At 54.8% G+C, this 27,115-nt stretch overlaps 6 protein-coding genes across 6 annotated transcripts; 3 read left to right on the plus strand and 3 right to left on the minus strand.

The window, feature by feature from the left end:
- Positions 1-4,692: 4,692 nt before the first annotated feature.
- On the plus strand, positions 4,693-7,003 carry F5144DRAFT_479210 (uncharacterized protein; the record flags this gene model as incomplete). The annotated part of the gene is made up of 2 exons (XM_066785146.1): positions 4,693-5,567; positions 5,620-7,003. 2 exons carry the CDS (start codon positions 4,693-4,695, stop codon positions 7,001-7,003), a joined length of 2,259 nt encoding a protein of 752 aa, XP_066648709.1.
- Positions 7,004-9,730: 2,727 nt separating this feature from the next.
- On the minus strand, positions 9,731-11,790 carry F5144DRAFT_44319 (uncharacterized protein). Its single transcript, XM_066784940.1, has 7 exons — positions 11,681-11,790; positions 11,338-11,472; positions 11,175-11,282; positions 10,973-11,113; positions 10,654-10,920; positions 10,051-10,606; positions 9,731-9,987 (listed from the first exon to the last, which is right to left on the minus strand). Exons 2-7 carry the CDS (start codon positions 11,466-11,468, stop codon positions 9,985-9,987), a joined length of 1,206 nt encoding a protein of 401 aa, XP_066648710.1. The 5' UTR covers positions 11,469-11,472; positions 11,681-11,790; the 3' UTR covers positions 9,731-9,984.
- Positions 11,791-14,122: 2,332 nt separating this feature from the next.
- F5144DRAFT_588897 (uncharacterized protein) lies at positions 14,123-14,819 on the minus strand (the record flags this gene model as incomplete). Its single annotated transcript, XM_066789981.1, has 3 exons — positions 14,123-14,424; positions 14,641-14,743; positions 14,796-14,819. 3 exons carry the CDS (start codon positions 14,817-14,819, stop codon positions 14,123-14,125), a joined length of 429 nt encoding a protein of 142 aa, XP_066648711.1.
- A 2,228-nt stretch (positions 14,820-17,047) lies between these two features.
- Positions 17,048-17,652, plus strand: F5144DRAFT_44392 (uncharacterized protein). The gene has a single exon (XM_066784941.1). It carries the CDS (start codon positions 17,216-17,218, stop codon positions 17,570-17,572), a length of 357 nt encoding a protein of 118 aa, XP_066648712.1. The 5' UTR covers positions 17,048-17,215; the 3' UTR covers positions 17,573-17,652.
- Positions 17,653-18,363: 711 nt separating this feature from the next.
- F5144DRAFT_543469 (uncharacterized protein) lies at positions 18,364-19,065 on the plus strand (the record flags this gene model as incomplete). The annotated part of the gene is made up of 4 exons (XM_066787252.1): positions 18,364-18,381; positions 18,545-18,623; positions 18,804-18,916; positions 18,970-19,065. 4 exons carry the CDS (start codon positions 18,364-18,366, stop codon positions 19,063-19,065), a joined length of 306 nt encoding a protein of 101 aa, XP_066648713.1.
- Positions 19,066-20,390: 1,325 nt separating this feature from the next.
- Positions 20,391-26,520, minus strand: F5144DRAFT_625454 (proteasome stabiliser-domain-containing protein). Its single transcript, XM_066792224.1, has 3 exons — positions 26,049-26,520; positions 25,942-25,988; positions 20,391-25,890 (listed from the first exon to the last, which is right to left on the minus strand). The coding sequence occupies exons 1-3, from the start codon at positions 26,214-26,216 to the stop codon at positions 20,490-20,492; spliced, it is 5,616 nt and encodes a 1,871-aa protein (XP_066648714.1). The 5' UTR covers positions 26,217-26,520; the 3' UTR covers positions 20,391-20,489.
- Positions 26,521-27,115: the final 595 nt, after the last annotated feature.

Consider the following 27,115-nt stretch of genomic DNA (forward strand, 5'->3'; position numbering starts at 1 on the left):
GTTAAGAGGGCGACAGACTTAAGAAGAGAGACAGGACATCAGAGCTGGGAGCATATACAAGAGGAGGGTGTATACACACACAACAGTAACACGGAAAAGGAATACACAGACACCCCGGACTAGGGGGGGGGGTGTTACATAGAAGAGACGGATACATATACAAGAGAAGGATATATAAGAAGGCGACACCCTGACGAGAGCGATACACAGAAGCAATCAAGGCGATGAAGAGAACGACACCTTCAAGAGAGCGATACATTCAAGAGGGCGGCGCACTAAGGCGGAAGCGGGTACGGGCTAGAGAATAAGCATATACACACACGAGAGCAGCAGGAGAAGGGAGACAAGCGAGAAGGGGAAGGAAATCACTCGACGATCGAACACAACACCAACCGAGACGCGCAGAAAAAGGAAGCAAAACACACACGGAGAGCACGGAAGTTGAAGAGGGGGAGCACACGTAACGAGAGGAGGGATATACACGAGGAGGGACATACACAATATCAGGGATGTACATCGGAGCAGGGATACAGACAAGAGGATGGATTTACATAAGAGAGGGGATTATACTGAGATACACAAAGGGGGTCTGGGGGTTACACGCCGACAATTACATGAAAGGGGAGCCCACCATAAACAACAGCACGATCGCACGCGCAAGGCATCGACAATCCACGACCGGTACAAAGGACATAAGAATCTGCGACATCCAATTAAGGGGCACGTTCGAGGGATGTCCGACCGAGGGTGAAGACACGAGCTTGAGGATGTCGATTGGCGAGTGGGCAACTCAGAGGAAAACACACACTCAAAGCGTAGGGCAAAAGAAGGATACGACAAAGTAGGTATACATACAAGAGGAGGGCATACAAGGGCATACAAGAGTAGGATACTTTTTACAAGAGGAGGGCATACATACACACAAGCACCCGTCAGAGAAGAAGACGCCGGAAGAGAACGCGAATAATCGACAGATAAGAGATCAATACGTTGAGAGTCTGGGAGCGGTTAAAGAGGAATAGCGAAAAGAGGTGAGTCAATCTGGCAACGGGCAGACGAAGGACACGGGCTAACCAAAGGACTCGAGTATTCGACAGACCTAGTTCACGACACTTCCAAAGGGGAAGCGCAAGTCCAAGTTCACAAGAAGACCAACTTACCGACCAATTTACAAGCGTCGGAGATCAAGAGGGTATACAGAAGGGTGACGCGAAGGCAAAGCAAGAGATGGATATACAAGGAGAGAAGGGGTGTACACTACAAAAGGAGGGATATACAACCGGAAAGCAGCCACGTCAAGACCGGTATGCCGTACAACGCCGATATAACGCAAGGAGCAGGCCGATTGGAATATGGGAATACATTAAAGAGGAGGGTACACTGGAAGAGGGACACATTGTTAAAGAATACACAAGATGGGGGTATCGAGAGTCACAGAAGAGGGCCCGTTATCCCGATTTCGAAGCACAAGGCTAGAGGACCCACAGCGACGTCGTCAGACATTCCGACAGAATCAACGCGACCGAAAGCTATCGATATTCCCGAGGCGGGCCGTGTCTCGAGCACACCGCCAAGATCCCCAAAGGAAGGGAAGCAAAGAGAAGGCAGAAGATGGGAATATAATGTTAAGAGGCGAAGTACAAGGCTTTGAGAATATACAGTCAAGAGAGGGGAATATCTACTTTATATGAGATACACAACGTGGTTCTGGAACGAGGGGGTCAAGACACAAGAAGGTCGGAATGGTGGCCGGGGCACAGGCTGGTGCCGACAACATCAAACCGACGACATCCCTTATAGGAGCCACGGCCATTCGACCGGCGACAAACCCTAAAACGAGTCAGGTCTCGCCGGCAACGAAGACCAAGGCAACCCGGAGTGTAAACACACTGCCAGGATGGCGGTTCGCACCCGGCTCTGTCCTATCATTCCGTCAAGGCGGGGAAGAAAAGACCAGCCAGGTTCTAAATTCCGACGTAACTAGCGAGGGCAGATAGGTAAGGAGGAAATACTACATTCAAGTATAGCCAAAACAGTTCCTTGGATCCTGGCACAACCACCGGCAAGACAAATCCAAAAGCTGACTGGCTACAGTGAAGCAAGGGACGACAACACATCATCGCAGGGCTGAGACCACACCCATGGCTAAATAGGGAGGATGGATCAGACAAAAGTTTGACGAAGATGCAAAAGGGCGTGAACTGCACGGCCCTGGGCTGCGCCCAAACAGGACGGCATACGGATGGGTGAGTACTCGGGATATCCACTCGGGACACAACACTGAAATTCTTGTCAGCTTCCTTCATCCTCGATGCCGACACCACTTTCCACATTACGGAACACGGTCTTGCACAGCTTCCGGATGGTCTCGAGCATGTTTCTGGCCGACTCGATCATGTTGGAGCCGTAGGCTAACCCACCTCGCCGACGCGGCTTCGGGCGTCCCCAGGCTTCAAGTGACAAGGCCGGTGAGCGCCCTTGGGACCCGCCCCTGCCGCGGGAATCTCGGGTGAAAGTCCGCGTCGTGGATAAATGGCCGGCGGTCGTGGTCGGGAAAACTGGCTTGAACGGAAGGTAGACAAAAGCGAGAGACTGAGATCTGGCAGTGGCGGCAGGGGGGGATCAGACTTCGTCAGGTTCAGGAGACAGGGGCCCCTGCTACCCATCTGCATCAGGTCAACACCGGAATCCGGGTTATTGCTTAGAGTGATTCTGGTGTGACGGGAAGACAGACGATGTCCATGTTTAGGACACGGGGTTGAAGAAGTCAAGGGCCGAGAGCTAAAGCCGAACTGTCTGTGGCGGCTTCACCACAGCTAGGTCGCGGGTTTATTTGCCGTCATTTACGAGGAGAAAGGACCGCAGTGATCATCTGCATTTTTGACCGAGATATTGTACAGACACGGCTCGCTGCTCCTCCTCTGCCAACAGCCGGACCCCTGAGACACGTATATGACAACTCCCGTGGCTATGACAATCCCGTGGATTAACCTGCTAAATCTGGCCCCGCCCCGTGCAAATAAACGCTCCTTGACGGGCATGTTGTGTGTAAAATGCTAGAATTGTACAATGAGAAAGGAAAAGAAAGTAAAAAGAAGAAACCGCAAGAGAAATGAACATATAAGAAGAGAAATAGGGGTAAATTACAAGATTTGGAAACAAGAAATATGCACATTAATATCCTGAGACCCGGACTCGACTCATAGCCTCGAATTAGATCCGGCACTCGGCGTTGATGTTGATAAAACCGCCATGCTTGCATTCATGGACGCTGTGAGCTCCGCAAATCGATCGACTGCCGGCTTCTGCGTGGGTTGTAATAGCCTATCTTGGACAGATGATGTATCGTAGATGTATTTCGAGAGAGTGTATGATGGTTGGGACACGCTGCTTGAAGATTAGCTGCTGTGTATCATCATGGGGCAGAAATGGAGAGTGTCTGACCTGGCGTCGGTTGAGGTGGCGAGTCTGTCCATGGTTGGTGTTTGAGGTGTTTTGTTTTTCTAGCAATGGCGTGTCCGGATGTATGGCTGGCGGTTATTTGCAGCTGGTTGATACAGGACAACCTTTCGGAGGGAGAAGTGAAAGACGGCTAGTTGTGATGCAGCACAGAGGAGGAATGCTAGGGGGCTGTGGGGTTTATGTCCCCCCACGACGGAAGCAAAGAGCATTTTTATACCAGCAATGACGACTGGAGGCAATTAACACGGCGAGGGGTGGGTTCAGGTTTCAAGATTCCGATCCTGAGACCCGGCGCCGGGTGGGCCCCAGCGCCGACCTCCGGGGAGCGGCCGGCTTCCGATTCCGGGCCCCGGAGCTCAGAAGAAGCAGGCCGGATCTCGAATTCTGGGATCCAAGTTCCAAGCCAATCATATTGGAACATTTCGACTTGGGTGCCTTGGAAGCGACATGGCATGCCTGGGCATTGTCGTTCAACCAACCAAATCCGCCTTCGGACAGGTTGATGCAGGGGTTCAGCTCCTCCCCTGCTCCCCCCCCTGAGCGTGCCGCGAGCTTGCTTCCAGAGCCTCGCGAGGCCGCGTGAGCTTTGCGAACCATTGTCTCCATTCTTACTGACCTCCCCCCATTCCGCAATGTGACGTACGCTAGCGCTGTCCCTTTCGACTATCCTTCTCCAGTTCTCCCCTCTCCTTTCCTGTCTTTCCTTCTGTTTGTTGACCGCGTCCCAGAGCACCTTCACACTCCTTACCTTTCTTCTGTCTCTTAATTAACGAATCGTTGCTTCAAGCAACACCCACACTCATTTTAATGGCTGCCATGGACCAGGTTACCGGGATTCGCCCCAGCCGATCTTCTTCCCTGGGCTCCCGCTCACTGCAGTGGATTCCCGAACAAGGCGGACATGACGATGTCGAATCACAAAATGCTGGTTTCATGCAGGCTTCCGCTGGACGGTGTCATGCAGAAATAAGCATGAATGCATATAACGACCCAGTCCGGTCCTCTCTGTTGGGGTCAAAACCTCCACCACTCAGCCCACGATGCTTCAGTCCCGTTCCCTCATCTGTCACTACCCCTACGGTCTCTTCCTTTGGCCTTTCGGCCCGCAGTCTTCAGTCGACGGTGCAGACGTCACCTCCCCCGACCGCAACTTTCTGTCACAGCAGAGGCCAGAGCAGAGGCCACAGCAGAGAATCAACACTGGACCTAGACGCTGGACCACCGACGCAAATGCACGAGATCCGGGCTCTCAGTGCCTTGCTAAAGCAGACCTCGATCTCCTCTCCTTCTGCTGGGCAACACCGGCGTGGGTCCGCCAGTCTCGACACAACTGTGCTTCATCGTCACCGGCGTGTCTACTCGAAAGAGCTGTCTCGATGGCACCGCAATGCTTCATGGATCCGGGGGATATCCCAGCCTTCCGACTTCGGTTCGGTCGAGGAGGACGATGAAGACCTCCGCCAATACCGCCAGGAAGTCGACTTCACAGTACCGAACATTGACAAGGAAAAGACGCACAAGGTAGCAGTGCCGACAACTATAGCTGACGGGGATGAAGAGGACCTCGCTACGCCTCTGCCCGAAACCAATGACGCCCCTGACCCCGATGTCGATGAGGGTAGCACTTTGCAAGCCGATAGAGTTGCCAAACAGCTTCTCAACACGGAGTTTAACCTCTTCCTTGGGTCCTCGGAGCCTCCGCGGGAGGTGGTTGATGCTGTTTGTAAGTGTCTGGAGGAAATATCGCTCTCGATCCGGTCCGCTCGCAGCATGGGAGTACTGCCACCGGTCACAACGGCCGCACAATCAGCCGAGTCGGCCAGCCCCGGGTCGTTTGGCCACTCCTCTCAGCAACAGGGGAGAAGATCGGGAGGCAATCGAAAGAAACGCCCCATGGGGTATCAAGAAGATGATGATGAAGAGTTTCAAGATGACGAAGGACAAGATGGCTTCGGTGTAGCCAGCCGCAATGATACGAGCCATCGAAAGAGGCCAAAGGTCGAGCAATATCCATGCCCATTTCGTAAGAGGAGTCCGCATCGATTCAACTGTCGCGAGTGGGAATTCTGTGCGAGAGCCCCCTTCAAAACCATGTCGGAACTGAAGTGAGTCTGTCTTGATCCCAGTTTTCTTCCAGCACCGCTAACAGACTCCCAGAAAACATATCATCAAGTACCACCAGCAACAACACGAGCCCCTGGCCTATGTCTGCCCGAGGTGCCACGAGGGGTTCGTCAGAGCGGAAGAGTTGAAGTCTCATTTTATGGCCCCGCGTGACGACGTTTGTGACGTGAAAGAGGGTCCGACACCTCCCTCAGAAATCGTCGGAATCACCCCCAGAATGATGGAGAAGCTCCGCAGTCGAATGGAACATTTCGACTGGGACAAGCTGTGGCGGGCGTTGTTCCCTGACGACCTCAACGTTCCTGATCCAGACTTCGAACCGATCGTGGAACTCCATGAAGTCAACCACGAATACAGCCTGCTGTTGCCCGAGTTCAGCAAAAGCCTGGCTTCCATCATCAGAACCTTACTACCGGGTACGGATGTGGCCCATCTTCATCTTCTCCAGCGCCTGAACGACAACCTGGACCGTCTCTTCAGCGAATTCTTCGCAACCACCTTCGACAAAGCACGAACAAACGCATCAGGTCCAACAAACCCACAAGCTCAACGCGCCGCAACCGACACCCCAAGCCCAGCACCGTCGCAAGCCTCCTCTGTCCCCAACTCACAGCCGGCATCCCGACCCACCAAGACCACCAACCCCAGACGCCCCATCCTCCCCAACATGAACCCAGCCCACCGCCTCAGCGGCTGGTCCTCCACTGACACCGCCTCCTCGTCCGCGCGCTACTCAACCAGCGCCAGCAGCACCAGCCTGGGCCAATCCAACCGCGAGTCCATGGTGTCCGACGTATCCACCCTCAGCAGCAACATGCCACCGCTCCCACCAACCCCCGTCCACCACCACCACCGCCTCCAGCACACCTTTCCCATCCACCCCTCCTCCCAAGCCCCCCTCCGGGAAAGCTCACCCTCAACCCTACCCTCCACCCGCCTCCCCTCCCGCAATCCACCACCACGACCGCTCCGCCAACGCCCAACCACCCAGTCACCGCTCCTACAAGAGCTGACCCTGACCACGCACATGACAAACAGGCGGCACGGGGAGCCAAGGCAGGAAGAGCCCACGATCATGGCCGCAAGCTCCATGTTGTCGGGTACCAGCGTCAGTGCGAGTGCGAGTGCGAGTGCCAGCCCCCGAGACCCGCATGACTCGGCGGTCAGCGGCCTGGATATCGCCGGCTGCTGTTTCAAGTGCTTGGACGGGATGGGCGACGGGTTGTGTCGATGCGGCGGTATTGGCGGTGGTAGCCTGCCGTTTGTGGGGGGCGCTGCTGCTGTCTATGGGCAGGATGGGGGCCATGAGATGTACCATGACCATCTGCAGGGGCAGGGTGGTGGTGATGGGTACTTGTTTGATTTGGAGGGGCTGGGGCCGGAGGGGTTGGAGGATGTTATGATGCGGAGGTTTTGAAGGATTCATGTCTCCATCCGTGCGTGGATGGTCACGATGGGAAGGAGTGACGCTGGGGTGGCACATGATTGCGTTCCTGTGGACGGACTTGGATGACTTCCAGTGTACGAATTAATATTCTATGTACCTAATTGCTTCTGGTTGTTACCATCTGGCTCTTCTGGAAGAGCGGATGGAGAGCTGCAGCTCTTGACGGGGCGCTGGCTCGCTTTGAAGGGGCTTAATTACGGAATGCTGTATGATACGAGTAGTATGATGCCATGCTTGAGGCAGAATCTGATCTTGTTAAGTTGTCAACCCATTTTTCTTCGCGTCTCAACTTTCTTTTTACCCAACACAACTTTTCACTCAACTCCGATTCCAATCCCACATCGTCCGAAACAAAATGTCTCACCACCGTAAGTCGGGCTTGGCCCCCGGATGAGCGCGATGACTACATTGCCATCGCCACGGGTGCACCATGCAGCCCAGCACTGAGCAAATCCGTTGCCGCCGTAGGCATCGATGAGGAGGGTGGTTCTGGTCAACTTTCGCTGAGGCAAACTGCCCTCGGATGCGAATATCTGGGTCAGAATCCCCCACCGATCTTCCATATTCCATTCTGACCACATGGAGGTGGACTTTGACCAACACTCGGGTCACCGGGAGTTGGCCAAGTCCCTCTTGGTCAAATTCAAGCAGAATCTCGAGTAGCTGTGGAACGGGGCGGCTGGAACGTCGAAGGGAATGGGGGTGGGTGATGAAGCGAAGTGAGAAGGACTTCGGCTTTGTCCTCCGAGTTTGCTGTCGTGCCGTTCTTTACTTTATGTACCTAATACTGCCTGAGTTACCTTAATGTAAGTTTTAATTTTCTTTTTTGCAATATGATGGTCAATCCGAGCCGTGGTATGGGAGTGCTTGCCTTCGGGCCGCCCCCTTCACCTTACGAGGAGGGGATCCGGAGCTTTATCGGGGAAACGAGAAGGAACATAGCAAATGGTAATAGCCCATCTCAAAGGGCAGCGTCACAGGCATTCCGGCAAGCTGGTGAGTCCGACTTTGGAAGAACGGGATTCGGACGAGCCCAGCTTACCATAACATGCTACTGCTTTGTGCTTCCGTCAACATGTTAAAGCCTAAGTAACTCCGGGTATAATCAACATCTAATTACATGTAGTGTAGACATGTCGGCCGCAACAAACCTAGAAAGATCCACCTTCTATACAGCACGCTCCTAGCCACCTTGGACATTCTCTTATCCAATGTCTCGGATACCGGTAGCACCACGCCTCGCTTTAACACGCACCGAGAGAACGCGCCCCAACTACCATTGCGGTTTTTATACCGACGATTGGTTCGGGGCGGCTTATACCATCATATCTTTTGGCGACCGGCATCGCAAGCCCATCAACATCGCTAAGAGCAACTTCAACGCCGACGTGTTAAACATATACAAGATCACCGTCACAGAAAAGCATGGTATTGTCATACTCAAACGGCCACTTCCACCAATAGGTGGTCCCACAGAGAAACAACCGCGGGCAAGGCAGGAGCTGATCAACGGAAAGGGCAAGTGGACCAATATCCAACAAGTACTGAGATGAGAGCCTGAGAGGGAGGAAACAGCGGGCAGTTACAATACAACTGGATCCAACCCCGAGGCTGAAGACAAAATCAGCAGGTAGGTCCACCAATGGAGCTCGCCTAGACTCCGCCGATCCTCCCTTGGATCACACTAGATCCTAACTCACGAGCCATGAAGGGACACACCGCGGCAGTCAAAACAACCAACCCATTCAGAGGTTAACTGGCGCCTCTGTCCCAAAAGCTACATACCTCCTTGCAAAGAATGTCCGGTACAAAACGTGGTGACGAAACTAAGCCCGAACGCACCGCCCCAAGCCCAAAGAAAAGACTGTCACACACTAAAAGAAAACCAAAATACCTCCCCAGAGAACAAACAACGGAGCTTAGGGCCGTCGAGAACCACAATCTGAAACCCGTAGACTCTCCAAAACCTCATGCGATGCGGCACCAACATCCCGCGGGCAAACAAACCAATAGCCCTATCCATCGAAACGCACACGACCGCCCTATGATCAAGCATTACCGCTCCACCACCAAGTAACGCTTCCTAGCCCGCTCGACCGCTCGCCCGCTTGCGCGAAGAAAGCAGGGTACTCGAAAAGACCCCCAACCACACCACGGAGCTCAAGGCAAGAAGCCAGCACGTGACATACATCAAGTAAGGAGAAGCAACCTAAGTCAAGCACCGGCAGCCGCCGCAGGGAGCAAGCAACCGAGGAACTTGACAGCGAGTGATACGAGGCAAAGCAAAGAGGAGCGAGCAGACATCGATGCACAAACATGCGCATCCACAACACAAAAACAGAGCACGCAGTAACTTAAAGAATGTTATGAATTGCATCGCGCCAGAAGTAATAGGCGTCCCCCAAATACTGACCATAAATGAAGCCGCCTCGGGAACAACCATCCAGGACCAAAGGACGGCCCAAGGGAGGGATGGACCAACCAAGCATGTCCCAACCAGAGAGTTCCGAGCCAAACGGGCCCAAGACGTCAAGATGTTTCTCTCCCTGATATCCCAGAGTTGACCCCGGTGAAGTAGGCCGCGGGGGACGAACGAAATGAAGGTGAGGCCTGCTGCTAAAAGAATGGCAGCGGCCAGAAGAAAGAAAAAAGAAACGCAAAGAAAACGAGAAACGATCTGCTTAGCCAGCCATCATCCTATCCGTTCCTCGTGACTCGTCATGAGAGAGTATGCCGCCGAGAGAAAGCCAAGCCGACGAACAGCGGAACCGGAAAACGCCTAGCAATGCCCCAGAAAGACAAAGCAAGATATGGTGAAAACCAGACGAGGTCCAGGACGGGGAAGAAGCGCAGCCAAGTTCAAACTGTCAACCCCTTGATGCTTTTCCGAGACCGTTACACCTTTCCCCAAACTCCAGCACATAACGAGTAATATGAGCTCACAACGAAAGTTACTGTGGATGTTCGTTAGCACTGGGCTCTAGAGGTGAGACCGAGCGGGGAAAGTGCAAACTTACGGCCATGGGGCCAGGAGGGGGACCCTGGCTCGGGTTGCCGCTGAAAGGAGGGCCACCGTAGGGGCCACCAGGGCCGGGAGGACCGCCATGAGGAGGCATGCCACCGCCCATGTAATGGGGAGGGGGCGGGGCCGGGCGGTAAGGGGTGCCGACACCCGAGTTGTTCTGCGAACGGCCCCAAGAGAGGCGCACACGCGAGTTTCCGATCGGATACCCTTGCATTTGGTTGATCGCCATCTCGGCGGCATGGCGATGAACGAACTGCACGAAACCGCAGCCTTTGCCGGGAGGGATCTTGACGTAGGTAATCTCGCCAAATCCCTGGAAGAACGAGCGAAGCTCATCCTCGGTGACGTAGCCAGACAGACCACCAACGAAGACGGTGGTGTTGTTGGGATCAGTGAATTGGTTCATGGGTTGCAGCGGGTTAAAGGGAGTGGCTTGGCCGTAAAAGGCGGGAGTTCCCCACATGGGGCCAGGATGTCCCGGGACGGCCGCCATCATCTGGTTTCCGCCTTGGGCCTGGGCCTGGCCGTGACCGCCATACTGGTGAGAGCTGTGGGGGATTAGTTTCTATCCTGAAGCTAATAGTGGACGACATACCGAGTCTTCGGGGTTGCCGTGGAGATGCGCATCGGGCGGTTGCCGCAGTAAACGCCTTGCATCTCGACCAACGCACGCTGCTGGTCTGACTCGTCGCTGAAACGGACGAAGCCATAACCGCGGGATTGGCCAGTCATGGCATCGGTCATGATCTTCGCTGATTTGCAAGATGGGAAGCGAGATTGAAACAATGAGACGAGCACAAACTCGTTGACCTCCGGGCCGAGGTCGCCCACAAAAATGCTAAATTCGGGGCCTCGGTCATCACTATAACTTGGTTAGTAGGAGTCTAAGACGATAGTGGGCTTGGAGGTTATACCGTCTGTCCACAAGGCCACCGCCGGACGCCCAGTTGAGCTTAAATACCCGGGTAGAATTCGGCACCGGTGTGCCATTAAGGCTCAGAGCCTTCTGAGCGGCCTCAGGGGTCGAAAATTCGACGAAGCAATAACCAGCATTGCTAGAAGAGCTTCGGATTAGCACATACAGGCGATGTCTATGGGACAAGAAGAGTGACATACCCGGAGTTGCGGTCACGGATGACCTTGACCTGGACGTCTTCGTTTAGGACAGTGCGACAGATGTTCTTAATAAAAGTTTCGTCCATCCAACCCTCCATCTCGCCCATCCTAAAATGATTGTTAGCCGACAAATTTGACAAACGCGATAACGATGTCAACGCACCACAAAGTCTTGGCAGCTTCGTTGGAGCTGGGCATAGGGGCGGGGGGGGCGAAGTTGGCATCGCCGTTGCCGTTGATGTTCGAGCCGTTAGTGGCAGCGCCCGGGGGACCGGTAGCGGTATATTCAGCCATGATTCTACCAACAATATTATTAGCTTAGCCCAAGAACAATACTCGAGCAAGAGTAAAAACGGAGCATAATCCGAGAGATTAGAAGGTCGAACTGAGCGTGGTGTTCGCGTAATGTGACAGGAAACTCGAGGGCAGAGAAAATCGACTCTTAGGAACCGATGATCCAAGGCGGCCAACTCACTCGGGAGACAGAAGAAAAAAGAATAGCTTACTCGTGTTCGACGTAGAAACGATAATATCGTCGAGAAAATGTTGATTCAGAGCTGTTGAGTTGATGGTTAATGATCGCACGAACGCATGAAGCTGGGCGAAAGCAGTGATCAAGTAGCGGAACGCGTTAAAGGTGGCGGTGGTTGGTAGAGAAAGATGGTGGAGGGAAGTAAAACGCGAGGGGGGAGGAAAATGGGAAGGGCCGGTTTATATAGAGGGGCTGGAACCTAGATGACAGAGAAAGAGGGTGGAGGGAAAAGGGTAGAAGGAGAGGTGAAAAACGAAGGGGGACGGGGCAGTTTATATGGTCCAAGCGGAGAGGGCCCCGAGGGTAGAGGATACTTCAGATGGGTATGGGGTATGGTATCACGTGAACTTCCACACAACCCCAACCCAACCACCCATCCGATGTCTCGCTGGAGTATCTCAGGTCGATCAACGATGAACTCGAGATCCTGCCGGGAGATCGTAGAGCAGGCTGCCACGTGACCTTCATTCCATGTATGCACTGATATCTCGCCTCCCACATCGCCCCCGAAGAACGAGAAGGTGAGGTGAGTGGATAAGTGGTTTACATGAACCCCTGTGTGTAAACCACAAAAAACAGGCAGCTGCATGACCCGTCATTGTGAATCAGATTCCCGACTCGTGCGAGAAGGAGAATGCCAAATGACGTCGGAATCGGGGCAACGAGCACTAACCCTCGCCCCGGTTGTTCAGGCATCAAGGCCGGCGGAGTTGAGGATAGGGTCATAGCACAAGCTTATGATGACAAGCCTCGCAACGAGTGTTCAAATTGGAAGAAAAGAGGATCTCGAGTCGAGCCCAAGACTTCCAGAACGTCTCCTCGGAATAAGTGTAGTGAGATCGACTTCATCCCAGGACATTTTAGGTGTTTTCTCGAGGGTACGGAGATGAGGAGTTTGTGCGCGGGGATAACACAGGAAAACCCGTTACTTACCTAGCAACGTTCTACAAGGAAGAGACCAACGCCGAAGAATATGCCTGTCGAAGTCAGTATTCACATAAGCAACAAGGGGTGGATGGAAAAGGCCGCGGTGTGTGGGGAACCAGGCTTTTGGGATTTGGGTGGCCACCCTCTGGGATGTCGAAGCCGGCCGTATTGAAGCCGGCCACCTTGTGCTCGGCCCACAGCCCTGGTTCCATCCCCCCAAAAGGCAAGGGGTCTGGTAAAGTGGGCGGGAAAGCACTTTGCCATCCCGAGATGTGAAATGAAATGGGCAGGATGAGGCAGTAGCATGAGGGGTCACCCACAGCGAATTTTATGAGGACTCGTGGTGTAAGGACGCAAGGAGTAGAATGGTGATCCGTTGCAATGTTTGCCGCAGACCTAGGATACCCGTGCCCGTTAGCCACCGCGTCTATGGAGAAGCAAAAGGAGATCACAGCTTGCGTCAGATGACGGACGTGGGCAAGCGATCGATCGGGCTGTTGTTGCTTCAGGCGTGGTTTCTTCGGGACTCTTCTGCTGCCCAGCTCTCGCTCGACGTGCCAAGCAAGCGTTGGATAAGAACCCTAGGCGCTGAACGGCATGACTAATACACCTCCGCCGGGGCCCTGCCCTGGCTGTGCGGTTTGTAACCCCGGCGGAGGTGTAGACCACGACCGAGCCAGCGCGCTAGCACATCGTCATGATTCAAGAGACAGAAGACGGCCTGGGCCATCCGCAATGATGCCAAGCTTGATCTTGACGCCGGGGGTCCCTGCCAACCACGCCTGTGTGCGGCCGCTCCCTGGGAGGCCGGGTCGGCAGAAACCAAAGAGACGGCGGGCCGACCGAAGCCGCAGGAATCGAAACCCGCGGCGCAGCTTACGAAAAATGGAGAGTCAAAAGACTTACCGATCAAGTTGAGGCAGGGGCAGTGTAATTTTGCCGGGTGGAATCTGAAACGCTCACGGGCAAACCGCTGTAATGAAGTTGAACCAAATCGAAGACGGTATCCAGGATCCGAAGAACAACTCTTGTGATTGACGCCTTGACGCCGTGAAACTCAGACCCCGAAGAGCAGCGTTCGAAGATACGAAGAGATCGCGCGAGCTTGGGCAACTCCCGATAAGACAAAACGGGTAAGGGCAGAAGATTCGCAATGAATACGGAAGAGTAAAGCTGGGCTCTCGAGGCGAAGTCGGATACTGGATCCTGGCGAGGGTTCAAGGGTATCCGAAATACGCTCGAACCAAACCAAATGCAGCCTGTTGAGGATATAGTTAGCAGCCGAAGTGATTGCCGTGGAGCACAAGTAAGAAATAGCAGTCCGCGTGGCGATGGCTCAGGGCGAAGGGTTCGTAAACTGAAACATTGCCAACGCCAATAATGCTCGAGATTTGGTGTTTCGTGTAAGCCCGTACACGTAGAACGCTTCGGAGAGGCTGGGGAGAAGTGATCGGGCGAGCGGTGTGCGAAATCGGCCCTTGCCTGGGACTCAGGTGCCGAGTAGAACGGCAGAACCAGCAAGGGAACCAAGACCGGGAAGGGTACCGTCAGGTTGCAAGATCGCCGTCGCATGAACGGAATCGCATCGCCAATACAGGAACCTCTTTAAGGCGAGAGGAAATCCAACAGCTTCGGAGCTCTGTGCATCATCGCAGAAAGAAGCTTCAACGAGGCAATCCGGCCGCTGGCACCACTGAACCTCCGTAATGGTATTGAAACGTGGCCGGGGTGAGCCGCGTAGTAAGCGCACGTTCGTAGACAGGCCTCGAGACGAGTTGGAGATCGCATGGTCTGTGTTGGCGGGCGGCTGGGCAGCTCTCTGGAAAGACCCGTCTTGCGCCGCTGGAGCGGGGCCCCGAGGACAGACAAGGGCACCTCACCAAGTCCAATCGCGGTACATGACGCAGGACGCAAGAGTTGGTTGACCAGGCCGTGTCCTGAGCTTGACTGAATCCTCATTTTCGCTGTCGACCTCACACCCCTCCGCGGCCAGGAACTGCCCTAGACCTCGAGCCTCATATCCACAACCATGACCGAGTGCGGGTGCGGGCGTCCGGAATGTCAACCGTAACACCGCTGCCATTCGGTCTCTCTCCGCCCATGAAGTCGACTCCCCAGAACGTGTCGAAGCTACCCCCAGTAGCCCTGAGACCTCGGAATACCAAAACGGCCGATCCAGGGGGCATCTTAGGTGATTGTTGCGGCAAGGACCAGAAAAAACCGTGCTCGTTGAAACCCATGTGTTTCGTGAGAGTCTATGAGTTTCCATCTCCAAGGAACGCGAAAGGACTTCTACCCTTGGCTGGTCTCTCGGGCGTCCGTCCATAACCAAGGCGGGTGCTATGAGCGCATGAGATCCGAAACGAATTTCTACCGCCAAGCTGAAGGCACCAAACAATGGCGATTTGTGACGGCGGACGCGCTTGAATCAACGCTCGTATCAAAGCGCCAGGAGGGATTTGTTGTGGAGAAATCGTCTGATGTCCAAAGGCTAACACCGGGGTCAGGGGACCGCAACTGCGAATTTCGTTCGGAAGATTGGCCGGGGTATTCAACCCAGGATCGACTGATTTCCATCCAAGGTCTGCTCCCACAGGTCCCAACTGCTCGACAGGGGCACGGCATAATTGATGGCATAGGGAAGCCTCCTCGATTGGCTGTAGCGAATGTTGGGAATCGGTAAAGTTTATGTACCGTCGCACCCCGATAGAGCCTCGCACGCAAGTCTCCCCACCCCCTCCCAGTAGTTCGATCCAATCTCCCAAGGCCAACGGCGGTGCACTCCGGCGAGAAGTTTCAGCACATCGAGTATCACGAACGATTATACGGCGATTCGCGGATGGTGAGGGTTTAAGGTCCGAGGAGGCTACTGGAGTTCTCGCAGTTCGAAGGCGGCGGAGGTGGATTCGAAGGGGCGCATCGCGAACGGGAGTCGGGGGATTACCCAAGGGGTGTCGTGTCGTAGACGAATCCAGTATCCGGAACCAGCAGTCACCGCTTAGACGTCCAAGCCCACCCGCGCGCCACGACCAAAGTCCCGTCCCATGTCCGACCACAGCATCCAGCTCCACTTGATCCGAGGTACAATATCCAGAGGCCAGACAAGAACGATTCACTTGCGGGGGTAATGGAACTTACAGTTACAAAAAGCTGGTGGCTAGAAAGTCTCCTGTCCTTATGCTACGAAGCGGTTGACGGGCGATTACGGGGAAGACGAGAGACGTGGTCTTGTCTCGACTGCCGAAAAAGACTGCCGGAAGCAATGACGCCAAGTGCGACGCAATGGCCGCAACGGACACAGCAAAAGGATGCTTTTCGAAATCGCAAGCAGTACTGGGCGCAAGGAGAAAAAAACAGCAGAGGAGCACGCGGGGCGCGGGTGGTAGAGGGGCAGAAAGGAAAAGGAAAAAACAGAGCAGAGACTGAAGGGGCGCTGTGGAGAGAATGCAGTGTGGGAGATAGAAAACTGGGAAGGTGCCGAGTGTCGAGAGGAGAATTTGCCTGTCGAGTGGATTGGCAGGGTGGGGAAAGCCCAGCCCAAAGCGGCCGACCCAAGCGCAACGATCTCGTCGGCAGCCCCTGCTGCTGAGTGCCATGCACCCGGCTGCGCAAAACCCACCCCCAGGCTACCACAATACAACGTTGGGGTGCACGCTCGCCGGCCGTTTCCTCCGGCGACTCCGTATCACAGACGGCAAGGTGAAGAAGTCAAGACCTGGGAAAAACACAACGACAATACAATGTATCATCCCGCACAGCCTAGGTACCTACATACCTAGGTATAATTGCTACGTGTCCAAAACTAGAACCTACATACAATAAACACCCCCTAAAAATACCGACTTGGGTTCTACTGGTGCATTCCCGGCTTTCAGAGCAATGCAGGGCGAGCTGACCTTTGCGGGATGCCCCTCAAGGCTGCCCGTGCTCGTTCAGTATGTTTGTCACACGACGCAGGCAAGCGCATACCTGTATGTTTCTTGTACATACAATGGAGCGCGACGGCCACTTCCGCCACCCGATCAGAAAGTTTAAGCTTGGGGAGTTGCCAGCGATCCCTCAGCGTCCAGACATTTTGCTCCTTCGACCGCTCAGTCCCCACTGTTGCAGCTTCCGACGGATCACAAGATCTCACGGCAATGGTTGCTGCTTCCCAGTGCGCCCCAGGACCCTCGTGGAGATGATGCGCAAGCAACAAGCGAACAAATTCTAATGGACCCAAGGACACACCCTTCCGTGCCCCCATTGCATCGCCGCCCGTTGAGCTTCAACGCACCAAACAAAAAGCCGGTGGTCCAGCGGAGGTAGCATTGATAGTCAGGCCAGCTGCAGTGCCCAGTGACAATCCAAAGAACGTCATTTGTTTCGTTTCAGGTACGTGTACAAAATATGTACATCCATACAATCCGCGTCTTGCCTGACTTCAAGGTTGCGGCTCATGGCGGAATGTGACAATGAATGGAGCCCTCACGCATACGACAATGATTCTTAGGTATCTTCGATCCTCGACTCCCCGGGGCGACCATTCTTTGTCGTCAGTTTGGCGCCTCGACAGCGCAAGCAAGACGGCTATGAGCAGCCAATGTCTCGGACCGGCCGCCAAAACCCAGCTGCGTTTGCGTTGTGTTGTTTCTTGCAGCGCTGGGAGGCTAGCCTGGCTGGGCAGAACCACCCTTCCCCACTATGTTTAGGGCTCAGCAGGGGTGGGAGCTTGAAGCTGGAGAGGCGCACAGACTGGAAGCTGTTGAAAGATCCCGTCCCAGCTTTCCTACTGGCTAACGTCGCCGGTCTCGCATTGAAACCGGCCCAGTCGGACGTCATGGCAGTGTGGAGCGAATCGAAGTTCCATTCGGGTGTCGGCATCGCCACGGGGATTTTTTATCCCGTCAGCCCCTTCACCCTCTCACCAGCATTCGCGCTTCCTGTGCAGCCGGTGTAGCGCATCGTTCCGCCGTCATATGAGCCGGCGACTTTTCACGATCCGATGCTGGGACATCCCCCTTCAACTCCTCCGTGCACAGGACCCAAGGGCAGGCGGTGATGATTCGGCCCCGGGGTGGGTCTGCATGTATACCTAGGCATGTGCAGAAGTGCAGATTATGTACATGCAAGTCAACTGCACCCTTCCGATCACTTGCATGAAATTGATCAACGAATCAACCGGCTTCATCAGATCGTACCACCGATACGACCACTCACCGATTGTCAAGCCCAGACCGAGACCAGCTGTTTCCCCCTCAAGGGCATTGACCAGTCTTGAGCTGGTCTGCTGCGACCGCTGGACGAAGGTCGCTGTCGGGTGGATTCTCTCACCCCTTGCGCATCTGGTCCGCGACACGTGGTGGTACCATCCCGCCGCCTGAATGCCGTGCAGATCACCAAGATCTCGTTTACCATTGACCCGGAAGCCACCCAGAAACAAGAGTTATTATCGACGTTAATTTTTGCCCGTCTTGTGATTGCTGTAAATTACATTTTTCGATCGAGACTGTACGGCTAAGGCGTGCTAGGGAATCCATGATCCCTTTCCCCGTCGGTTCACGTCAGAATTTAACGAGTCAGTCAAGGCAACCCGCGCGGCCGCGCCCCCTTATGAATAAAACCCCGCGCATCCTTAAAATCCTAAGTCGGGTGTGTCTCTATCAATCACCTTATCGGTGCGTTTGCTCTGTGGTTGTCTTCTCGTCCGTCATTCGCTGGGATGATGAGGGCGCGAATGTCGTCTCCATCATGTACCAGGTTCCGCACGTAAGGCGAAGCGGTCTTACCGCACATACCGTGCAGGTGTCGTGCTCCATAGAAGGCTCTAGTCGGCAACGTCAGCTCACGGAATCAGCCAGATCGGGTCTGCTAAAGCTTGATCTATGCCGTTTCTATCCGCTAACTTCTTGATGTGAATCGACATCGTCAGTGTCAAGGACAAGGGCAAGGCATCCTGGGGACCCCGTCAACCATCGTCATCTGCGCGATATCGACGATCGCCTGGCCAGGTAGCCAGGCAGTGCCCCCGCAAGAGAGCTGAGTCAACCCGGATGGATCAGGTAACCGTACCACCTTTCACCGTTAGGCTCTGCATCAAACAAAGCACACACCTGGCATCGTGACAACATTTCTTGCGCGGTGCCCCAGCTGTAACGGTCCGATTTGGCTAAACAGCCGGAGCCGCACAGCAGCGGTTAGGCTGCAGGGGCGCATTGGCACCCCGGCCACTGGCGGGTATGGCAGTCCTCCATCCACAAGGACCAAGAAGTTCGTGGTCAACCCATTGCCCACCTTGGCTTCAGTAAGGACGAAGTTGTCGAAATCCAAAGGCACTATCAACGTACATACCTGCAGCTCGGCTTCCTGCGACTCTTTCAGACCTCCGAGAAGACGGTAAAGACTGACTCTGGGCCAAGAACCGAGACCAGCTTTCCAGTCCGCCCGCGCTAAACACAGTGATTCCCCGACGGCATCCGAGACAGCTAGTGTCGTCACCGTTGTCAACAGACGGTGCTCTGACCTCGAGGGCCCGAGCATCAGTTGTGTGCGGGGAAGCGATCTGATAAGACTTCACTTAGACACCATCCTCGTCACCAGAGGGGGGAGAGCGGGGTATTGCATCATCGTAAACCGTTGCTATTAGCTGAGGTGATTCTCAAAGCATAGACCTGCCGCCACCGACTTGAGATCGCCATTGCCTGGTTGCCTAGCTGCCTAGGTAGCAGAGAAGTGGCCAAAGATTCACATGTCACTCCCGTTGGCATTCTCACTCCAAACGCACGGCCCGCGTTGCTCTTCCAGTGACGTCTTCGGTGATGCAGCGAGGGCCAATGCTCTCGTCAGTCACCTGAGAGATGGCGTGTTCCATATTCCACAGCTTGGATTGACGGAGCGTGCTCTTCGTCGAAAATAGAAAACAACAACGTCACGCATGCGACCAAAGGCTTCGCCCGGCGCGAGTCCTCTGTGTTATTTGTTGACCGAGGAAAAAAAGGTTAGCCCGATGGTTGCCGGGGACAACCAGCCACAACCACATGATATTGCAGTTACTTCTCCCCTGAGATCACGAAAACGACGTAGATTACCATAGTATCAACACCTTGTAAAGAAAGACAGCCCAAAGACATTTTAGCATCTAATTAGAGATAACTGGGTGACTTCATAGTATTATTGCTGTCTTAGATACTGCATTATCTTGTACAATGTTCGTCATCTTTCGATCTCGTGACTCAGAGATAACCAACGAATAAAGCTCCTGTATCTTATTACGGTCTTTAATATCCGCCGGGAAGCCTTGATTCGAAGAATTGGAAGCAAGAAATTGTACTTTGTAGTATATTTTTTTTTTTTTTGCTTTTTGGTTTTGTTCTTGTATATTTTTCTTTAATGTATTCTCATAGTATATATCAGCTATAGAGGTTAAAGCTTTTGGATGGAATGCATGTTTGGGAGTGGGAAATATTGACGTCATGAATAATACCGGCTGAGGGTGAAATTATAGACTCTTCTCATAAAAAGCAATTGAGGGTAGGCCCGACAATTCGGTGTCCACCGCCTCGCTCTCTGTCATCCAAAAGCGGCTGGACCATGGAAGCTAATGCCCGAATTATATTTATGCGGTGAATGTGTGAATGTGCAAACTACGTACTGGGAATGTATGAGAGATGTGGGCAAAATCCAATACAAACTCGCATTCTGTCTGCAAAGGTGCCCGCCATCTGAGAAGATAGGCGATGATGAACGAGTGAGGCAGAAACGAAGGAAGCAAACACGAAGCGGAGCAGATGTAAGAGCTCATCATATATACCAAGTAAAGTAAAGTCTAGATGGGTGGCTATTCGCAGTGAGGGCCACCCTCACACCGAACCCCATATCTACTTGAGCAACCCCAGACACTCCCGCCATGCCTTCTGCACCTCAAGCGACCTCTCCCTACCCACAGCGGTATCAACCGCCGCCTTCACCCCCGCCGCCCACTCCGTATCCGCCGCAAGCCCGATGCCCTTGCCCAGCTGTATCGTGGCTTTAACTGCTTTGGCCCTCGCAAGACGCTGATCTTCAGTCCCAGACTCATCCGTCTCCATGTCCAGGGTGTTGAAAAACCACCGGAGGAGCTCACGTTTGCCCTCCAGCCCATTGCCCTCACCATCAGGGACAGAACCTTCGCCCAATGCCTCCTCTAGGACCTCCCTCACGCAGTCATACCAAAAGGCCCGCCGGACGGCCGCAAACTCCGGCTTCGCAACGCACGGCGACCGGGCGTTGAGGGCCTTCCCCTTGCCACCAGCAGCCGTTTCAAGCGCGAGGACAACCTCCCGAAGAACAGCCACAGGGCCCTTCTTCATCTTAATCCGGTTATACCCCTTCACAACGGCTTCCGTAGCAGCCCAAACCGTCTGGGTTTTGAGATCCAGCCCTCCCCTCGCCCCCTTCCCACCCTTAGGCGGATCAACATCCATCGCATCACCATCCTCCTCCTCCTCCTCCACCGTCAAATACGGCTCCACGATCTCCGCGACCTCCCCCAGCATGTCAAGATCCTCCCTCACCGCGGCAACCTTCCACAGACACGCAAACGCATGCGGCCGGTACACCTCATTATTGCGCTTGGCCTCCCTCACCACCACCTTGTTCAGCTGCGCCGCCAGGCCCGCATCCGCCTCCCACAGCGCCCTCGCCGCCTTCACAAACCCCGGCAGCGGCTCCAACAGCTTCTCCTTCCCTTCAAACGTCTTCAGCGCCAACGCCCTGTCATAAACCGGCCACACCGCCGCCAGCGCATCAACATTCGCCCTGCCCGACGCCTCACCCGCGCCCACCACCCCCTCCACAGCCGCCGCCACCGCCAAAGCACCCGCATGCTTCAGCGCCCACTGAGCCGTGCCCAGACAGGCCTCCACCAGCCCCACCACCTCGCGCAGGTAGCGCACGACGGTGAGGGCGGTGCTCCCCGCCTGGGCGTCCCAGACCTCGCCGGCGGCCTTGCGCACGTAGTCGTCGGTGTCGTGGTGGGCGAGGAAGGCGAAGGGCAGGAGCTGGGTCTCGAGGGCGGCGAAGTGGTCCGGGGAGATCTTGGCGACGGCGAGCACGGCGTCGGCGACCTTTTGGCGGCGGGTTTCGTCGGTGGAGGTGAGGTACAGGGTGACAAGGCGGTCGGCGAAGCGGGTTTTGGCGTCCGGGGTGGGGATGATGCGCAGGAGGTAGGCGGCGGCGCGGGCGTAGTTTTGGCTGACTTCGTCGTTGCGGTCGAGGGTTTGTTTCTCGAGGAGGGCAAGGAAGGTGGGGGAGTAGGGGGCGAAGGTCAGGGTGTGTCGGGTGGCGAGGGTTGAGATGACGCGGGCGCAGCCGATCTTGGTGGGCATGCCAAGGGCGGTTTTGACGGAGTCTTGGAGCTTGGGCGCAAAGTCTTTCATGACGGAGGCGTCGACGCTGCGGAGGCAGTTGTCGATGGCTTCGGCGATGGGGCTGCGCGAGACCATGGCGCTGCGGAGCTTGTCGATCTTCTCGCGGTTGTCTTCGCCTGCGCGTTGGTAGTGGTAGTTAATGGCTTCGGGCTCGATCGTGCTCAAGAGATCGAGGAGGTGCGGGACCATGGTGGGAATGTAGGGCTTGAGGGCATCGCCGCCGCTCTTGGCAATCTTCATGACGGTGATGGTGGAGAATATTTTCACGTCTTCGGCACCGCTTTCTATGCCCTTGTCGGAGAGTAGGAACGGAAGGGCTTCGTTCATCATGGCCTTGGCCGTGGAGGTAGAGCCGGATTCCTCGAGCTGGCGGACAAGTGTCGTGGAGAGCGCAATGCAGAGATGTAGCGCCGCGTTACGCACCGTGGCCTTGACGTCGTCAAGTACTTTGAGTGCTGCTGTCCAGATATCCTTGTAGTATGGCTCGTACATGGGGAAGGGCCGGCCAGACACCAGGTCGGAGATGGCAGCGCAGCTGGCCTCGCGGACACGCCATTCTTTGCCAAGGATGCTCTTTAGCAAATCCTTCATGATGCTGTCAAAATGTGTCTCCATGACGGTCTTTTGGTCTTTCACCAATGCTTTCCAGATATCGTTCATCGAGCGCTGGACGTTCTGGTTAGGGTCGAAGCGGTAACGGTAGAGCTTTGGGTAAAGCTTGGGATCGATCTCGGACTCGGAGAGGATGTTGCTGAGCCCGAAGCGCCCGAAGGCGGACCGGGTTGACCAGGTTGCGGCATTGGTCGCGAGCGACATGAACTTGTAAACTAAACTCGGATCGCCAACCTCGTTTGCCAGGCTGACAATGTCCTTGTACGAAGTGACGGACTTTCCATCGCCGGTGGGGAGGGCGCCAGCGTCGAAGAGCTCTGTCTCCTGATCGACTTTGAGCTGCGGCCCGGAACCGGTGAATGAGGAGACGAGATCGCGAACAAGTTCGCCCTTGAGGTCCGAGTCCCCCTTCTCGTACACCAGCGCGAGCCCTCGGGAGGCGGTCTCTTGGACAAGCTCGTCTCTTGCGCTGAGAAGACGCATGAAGGCAACCTGGCACTCTCGAAGCCTCGACTGGATCTCTTCCAAATGAGAACAGTGCTGGATGACGCAAAACAACCAGATGCCCGAAGCCTTGAGCAAAGACGGCTTCGTGGTCTTGCAGTCTGTTAGGAGCTTCTCCAAGACTTCGGTAAGACGCGCACCGCGCTTGGGGACCTCGTAGTCAGCCTTTTCAGCTTGCACATCGACGGTGAGCCGCACGACGTCGGCATTCCAGCATGCAACTGCCGCCGCGATGGCTTCACCGACAGCGAAATGCACCTCGGCCTGCCTAATTTCGTACAGGGAGTACAACTTCTCGAGGATCAAACCGAGCGTGTCGTCGGTTGCGTCGCCGTCTGTGACCTCGGATACCGGAACAGAGATTGCAAGACGTCCGAGGGCGGTGATGGCCTTTTCGTTGCCCTTCTTCGCATGGATCACGAGTGGATCGATGAACTCCTTGGACAAGACAGAATGGAGACTCTCTCCGGCGTTGCTATTCTCCGTCACTGCCTGGATGGCCGCGGTCCAAAGCTGGGAGTATGCCTCGAATAGCGCCTCCTGGGTAGACGTTGTTCTGGAAGAAACGGCCTGAAATGTCGGTAATATCTCGCCGAGGTTGGTAGTTGTACTGCCAGCGCCATCTGCGGAATAGTAGATCCTCCTCGAGACCAGATGACCAAGGGCCACGAACGCGCCCTCGACGGCATTTAGCTCTGATCCCACTGCCGTGGTGAGGTTCCCGGCGATGTTAGAAAGGGATTCTTTGAAGCTAGCGACCGCCTCCGCTGGGTTTGAAGGATGGGCCGCAAGAATCCCAAAGGCTCGTGACCCAAGCACCCGGAGCTCCTTTTTATTGGACTTGATCAAAGGCAGGAGCTCGATCGACCGGGAGGCTAGGTGTGCTAAGATGGCTCGCGGTGATAGAGACGCGATGTCCACAAACGCTCGAGCACACGGCTCAGCGATCCTCGCGTCTTCCATGATCATCCCCTCAAATGCAGCTCGCAGGAGGCGGGAGAGGGCGTGCTCCTGACGGGTGAACGTGGACAGGTATTTCCGAATCGTCAGCCGGCTGGACAAGTCGGTTTGCAAAAGCGCTCCGAGCCGCCGCTCCCACCCAGGCTCAACCTGAAAGTCCTTGAGGGCTGTCAGGAATAGGATCCGCTTGCAGTAGTCGACAGCGACGGGAAAGGCTAGGAGTGATGGGGCAGAAAAGTTGACAAAGACGCCTCTATCGTCCACGTCCATTCCACCCCCCCATAGTGAAGTAGCGTTGAGCGGCACGATAGAGTCCTTGAAGAACATCTGAACCATCTCTTTCCAGTCCGGCAAAACCCGCGACTTGTCGTCATTGGCGTAGTAAGTCCATGGGTCCAACCCCTTCTGGCCCTCCTCGACCACGTCGCTGCGCTCGTCTGGTCGTCCAGCAATAGCGAGAACATCGATCCAGCGCGCGTACACGTCAGAAAAGAGGAGGCAATTGTTGGCCCACTTGGTGACAGCATGGCGGGAGCTCCGGACGGCATCTCCATCATCATCCTTCAGCGTCATATACGTGAGGAGTATTGATTGGAGTTGCGTGTTGATGGAAAACCCGTGCGGGGGCTTGAACAGACTCGTGAGACTGGACAAGGCGCCATCAATGTTGACGACAACGTCAGGGGTCGGATCCTCAGAGAGGGAGCGAAAGAGCCACCCGGTCAAAGAGAGTCGTTCACTGTCTGACATGACCGCCCCTTTGGCAAGGATGCCGATGGTCTCATACGCCCTTGAGCGTAGAGTGCTCTCGTCAATCGACTGACGTACGGGCTTAGGCCAGCCTTGGTTCCTTACGAAATCTCTGAGGAGGCCGACTAGTGGTGGGCCGATCTTGCCGTAGTCAGTTTTGCCGGAGCCGATGCGTGCCACCCAGTTGATGAACTCGAATAGTGCTCGATGGAGCTTGTTGCGTTCCAAACCCGAGGACTTTACAGCAGATGGTTGGCCGTCGATTTGCATGGCGTCACCCGACTCGGTTTGAAGTGTGACGTTCAAGCGAAATGCGGCGAGGATTTCATCGGTAAAAGCGGTAGCTGCTTCTGACTTGCTTAGAATCCCAAGAATGCGAATGCGGTACGGAGCTGGCAACCGAGAGTGTGCTTCGAACAGCTTTCGAACCAGGGGTTGATCTTCGAGCGAGACAGAGCTCCTCTTCAGCATGTCATCCCCAACACCAGAGACGCGGTAGTCTGAGCTAGCCGCCGCATAAATGGCAGGGATAAACTTCTCTTCGTCGGTAAAGGCGCCGCTGGCCAGCAAGTTGACGACTTGGATTCGGGTTTCCGCAAGGTTTAACCCGCTGGCCGCAGGGTTCCAAGCATCAGGCTTGCCAGATGTGAGGAAGTTGATGTCTGCCTCAGTCAAGCCTGGTGACTGAGTTGGGCCTGTAGCATTTGTCCGCAGCAACAGCAGCTTCCCAAGCCACTCCGCGACGAACTTGGCATCCTCCGGGTCTGCTAGGCCCATGGTTTCCCGGAAGTCAACATCTTCCTTGCTTCCTCGTGAGGGGATCTTGACTGCCGGAAGCATTCGCAGGGCGATACTGAAGAGTTGGCTGAGTGAGCTTTGTGATCCCTTGCTGATACCATGGAGAGCTTTGGGGGCGAGGGCCCGGTGCTCATCGGTGTCTAGCTTCGTTATGCTGTGTTGTACGTAGATCAGGTCGAAGTGACGGACAAGGGCCTGTTCCGTCGCCTTGTACTGATCCAGCAGGGCACCAACCGGGAGCACGATGCTATTCCAAGGAGTCAATGTCAATGTCAGTCACCCTGCCTGGACCACATACCCTGGTGCTTTGATCAGTTTATTGATGGTCTGACATGTGGCTATGACCTATGAACCGCGGTGAGTGCCCTGTACTTGGTCAAAGAAAGGCGCCGGTGGATGTCTTACCTTGTTCCGAACCGATGCATGCTCGCTCCCAGCCTTCAACAGCAACGGGGGAAGGTAGACCTTTAAGAGCCCCTGAAGCTTCGTTTCGTCAGAGGATGCAGAGAGGATTCGCCATTCCACCTTTTCTATGAGATCTAGTTCTCTCTTTTCATCAACTGGGGCCGCCATGCTCAAGGACTCCCTCCGTTTGCTTCCGAATGATTTCCAATCTGGGAATGGAGGAGGTTGAAGGGAAGTGGGGTTGGGCACTCGAAGTCGTGCTCATGGAATGATGGGAGTTCTCATGGGCTATTCGGATGTGTGGTGTTAGAAAAGCCCAAAATAATATTGGAAGTAATCGGGTCAGCTACAACGGAATCAAGCCCGGATGTAGCTCGGAACTTCTTTTTAAAGCAAGTCTTTGGCTGAGATTGTTGGAGTTCAACGTGGGGTTGGACGCCAGAGGCTGCAGCAGCGCCGCATCAGCTGTGAGGTGATTCCTGACAGGCTGCCCCAGCACACGCAAGACAGGCCCTGGAAGCTTCAAAGGAGCACCAGCTTCGCCGCTAACATTCCATGTTACTAAGCAGGGGGCTGGGCATGGAAGATGGCTTAATATTCGAAAAACCACGTTGAATTGTTATGCTATCCTCAAAAAGTCTACAATGTGCTTGCCGGGTATAGTAGGAGTTCTTTTCATCCGTTATTTTACTTGTATTGATGAACTTATCTCTGTGTAGGTGTACATGAAGTTTTAGTACAACCCTAACCCCACAATCCGCCACTGTTGGTTTGGTGGGGTCGGACCTGAAAGATCCGGCTTCGGGCTGTTAGGTCCTTGCGTCACAGGTTGGCCGCCTTCAACGCAAGCCAGCCGAGGAGAGCCTGTCAACTGTGCCTTGCACCACAGTTTCATTTTCGAGTATCCGGGCCCGAACCCAACCTTATACCATTCCACACACACCGACTCCCAGCTTCGGTTTTACTTGCAGCCAGGAGGAGCAAAGGGCTCGTTTCCCCAGTCACTTCTTAATCACTGGTCGCGCTTTTCTATTTCCCTCTCGAACGATCAAAATCGCGGGGTACCA

Source organism: Chaetomium tenue (assembly GCF_020726465.1).
Source record: "Chaetomium tenue strain MPI-SDFR-AT-0079 chromosome Unknown F5144scaffold_1, whole genome shotgun sequence".
Taxonomy (NCBI): Eukaryota; Fungi; Ascomycota; class Sordariomycetes; order Sordariales; family Chaetomiaceae; genus Chaetomium; species Chaetomium tenue.

Excerpts from the sequence above, each read along its gene's own strand:
- F5144DRAFT_44319 (XM_066784940.1), bottom strand. The coding sequence starts at position 11,468 with ATGGCTGAATATACCGCTACCGGTCCCCCGGGCGCTGCCACTAACGGC. Across the intron at positions 11,114-11,174 it reads ATCCGTGACCGCAACTCCGG|CAATGCTGGTTATTGCTTCG; the intron begins GTATGTCACTCT and ends AAGCTCTTCTAG. Across the intron at positions 10,607-10,653 it reads ACGGCAACCCCGAAGACTCG|CTCTCACCAGTATGGCGGTC; the intron begins GTATGTCGTCCA and ends AATCCCCCACAG.
- F5144DRAFT_44392 (XM_066784941.1), top strand. The coding sequence starts at position 17,216 with ATGTCTCGGACCGGCCGCCAAAACCCAGCTGCGTTTGCGTTGTGTTGT.
- F5144DRAFT_625454 (XM_066792224.1), bottom strand. The coding sequence starts at position 26,216 with ATGGCGGCCCCAGTTGATGAAAAGAGAGAACTAGATCTCATAGAAAAG. Across the intron at positions 25,989-26,048 it reads ATGCATCGGTTCGGAACAAG|GTCATAGCCACATGTCAGAC; the intron begins GTAAGACATCCA and ends CGCGGTTCATAG. Across the intron at positions 25,891-25,941 it reads AAACTGATCAAAGCACCAGG|CATCGTGCTCCCGGTTGGTG; the intron begins GTATGTGGTCCA and ends TCCTTGGAATAG.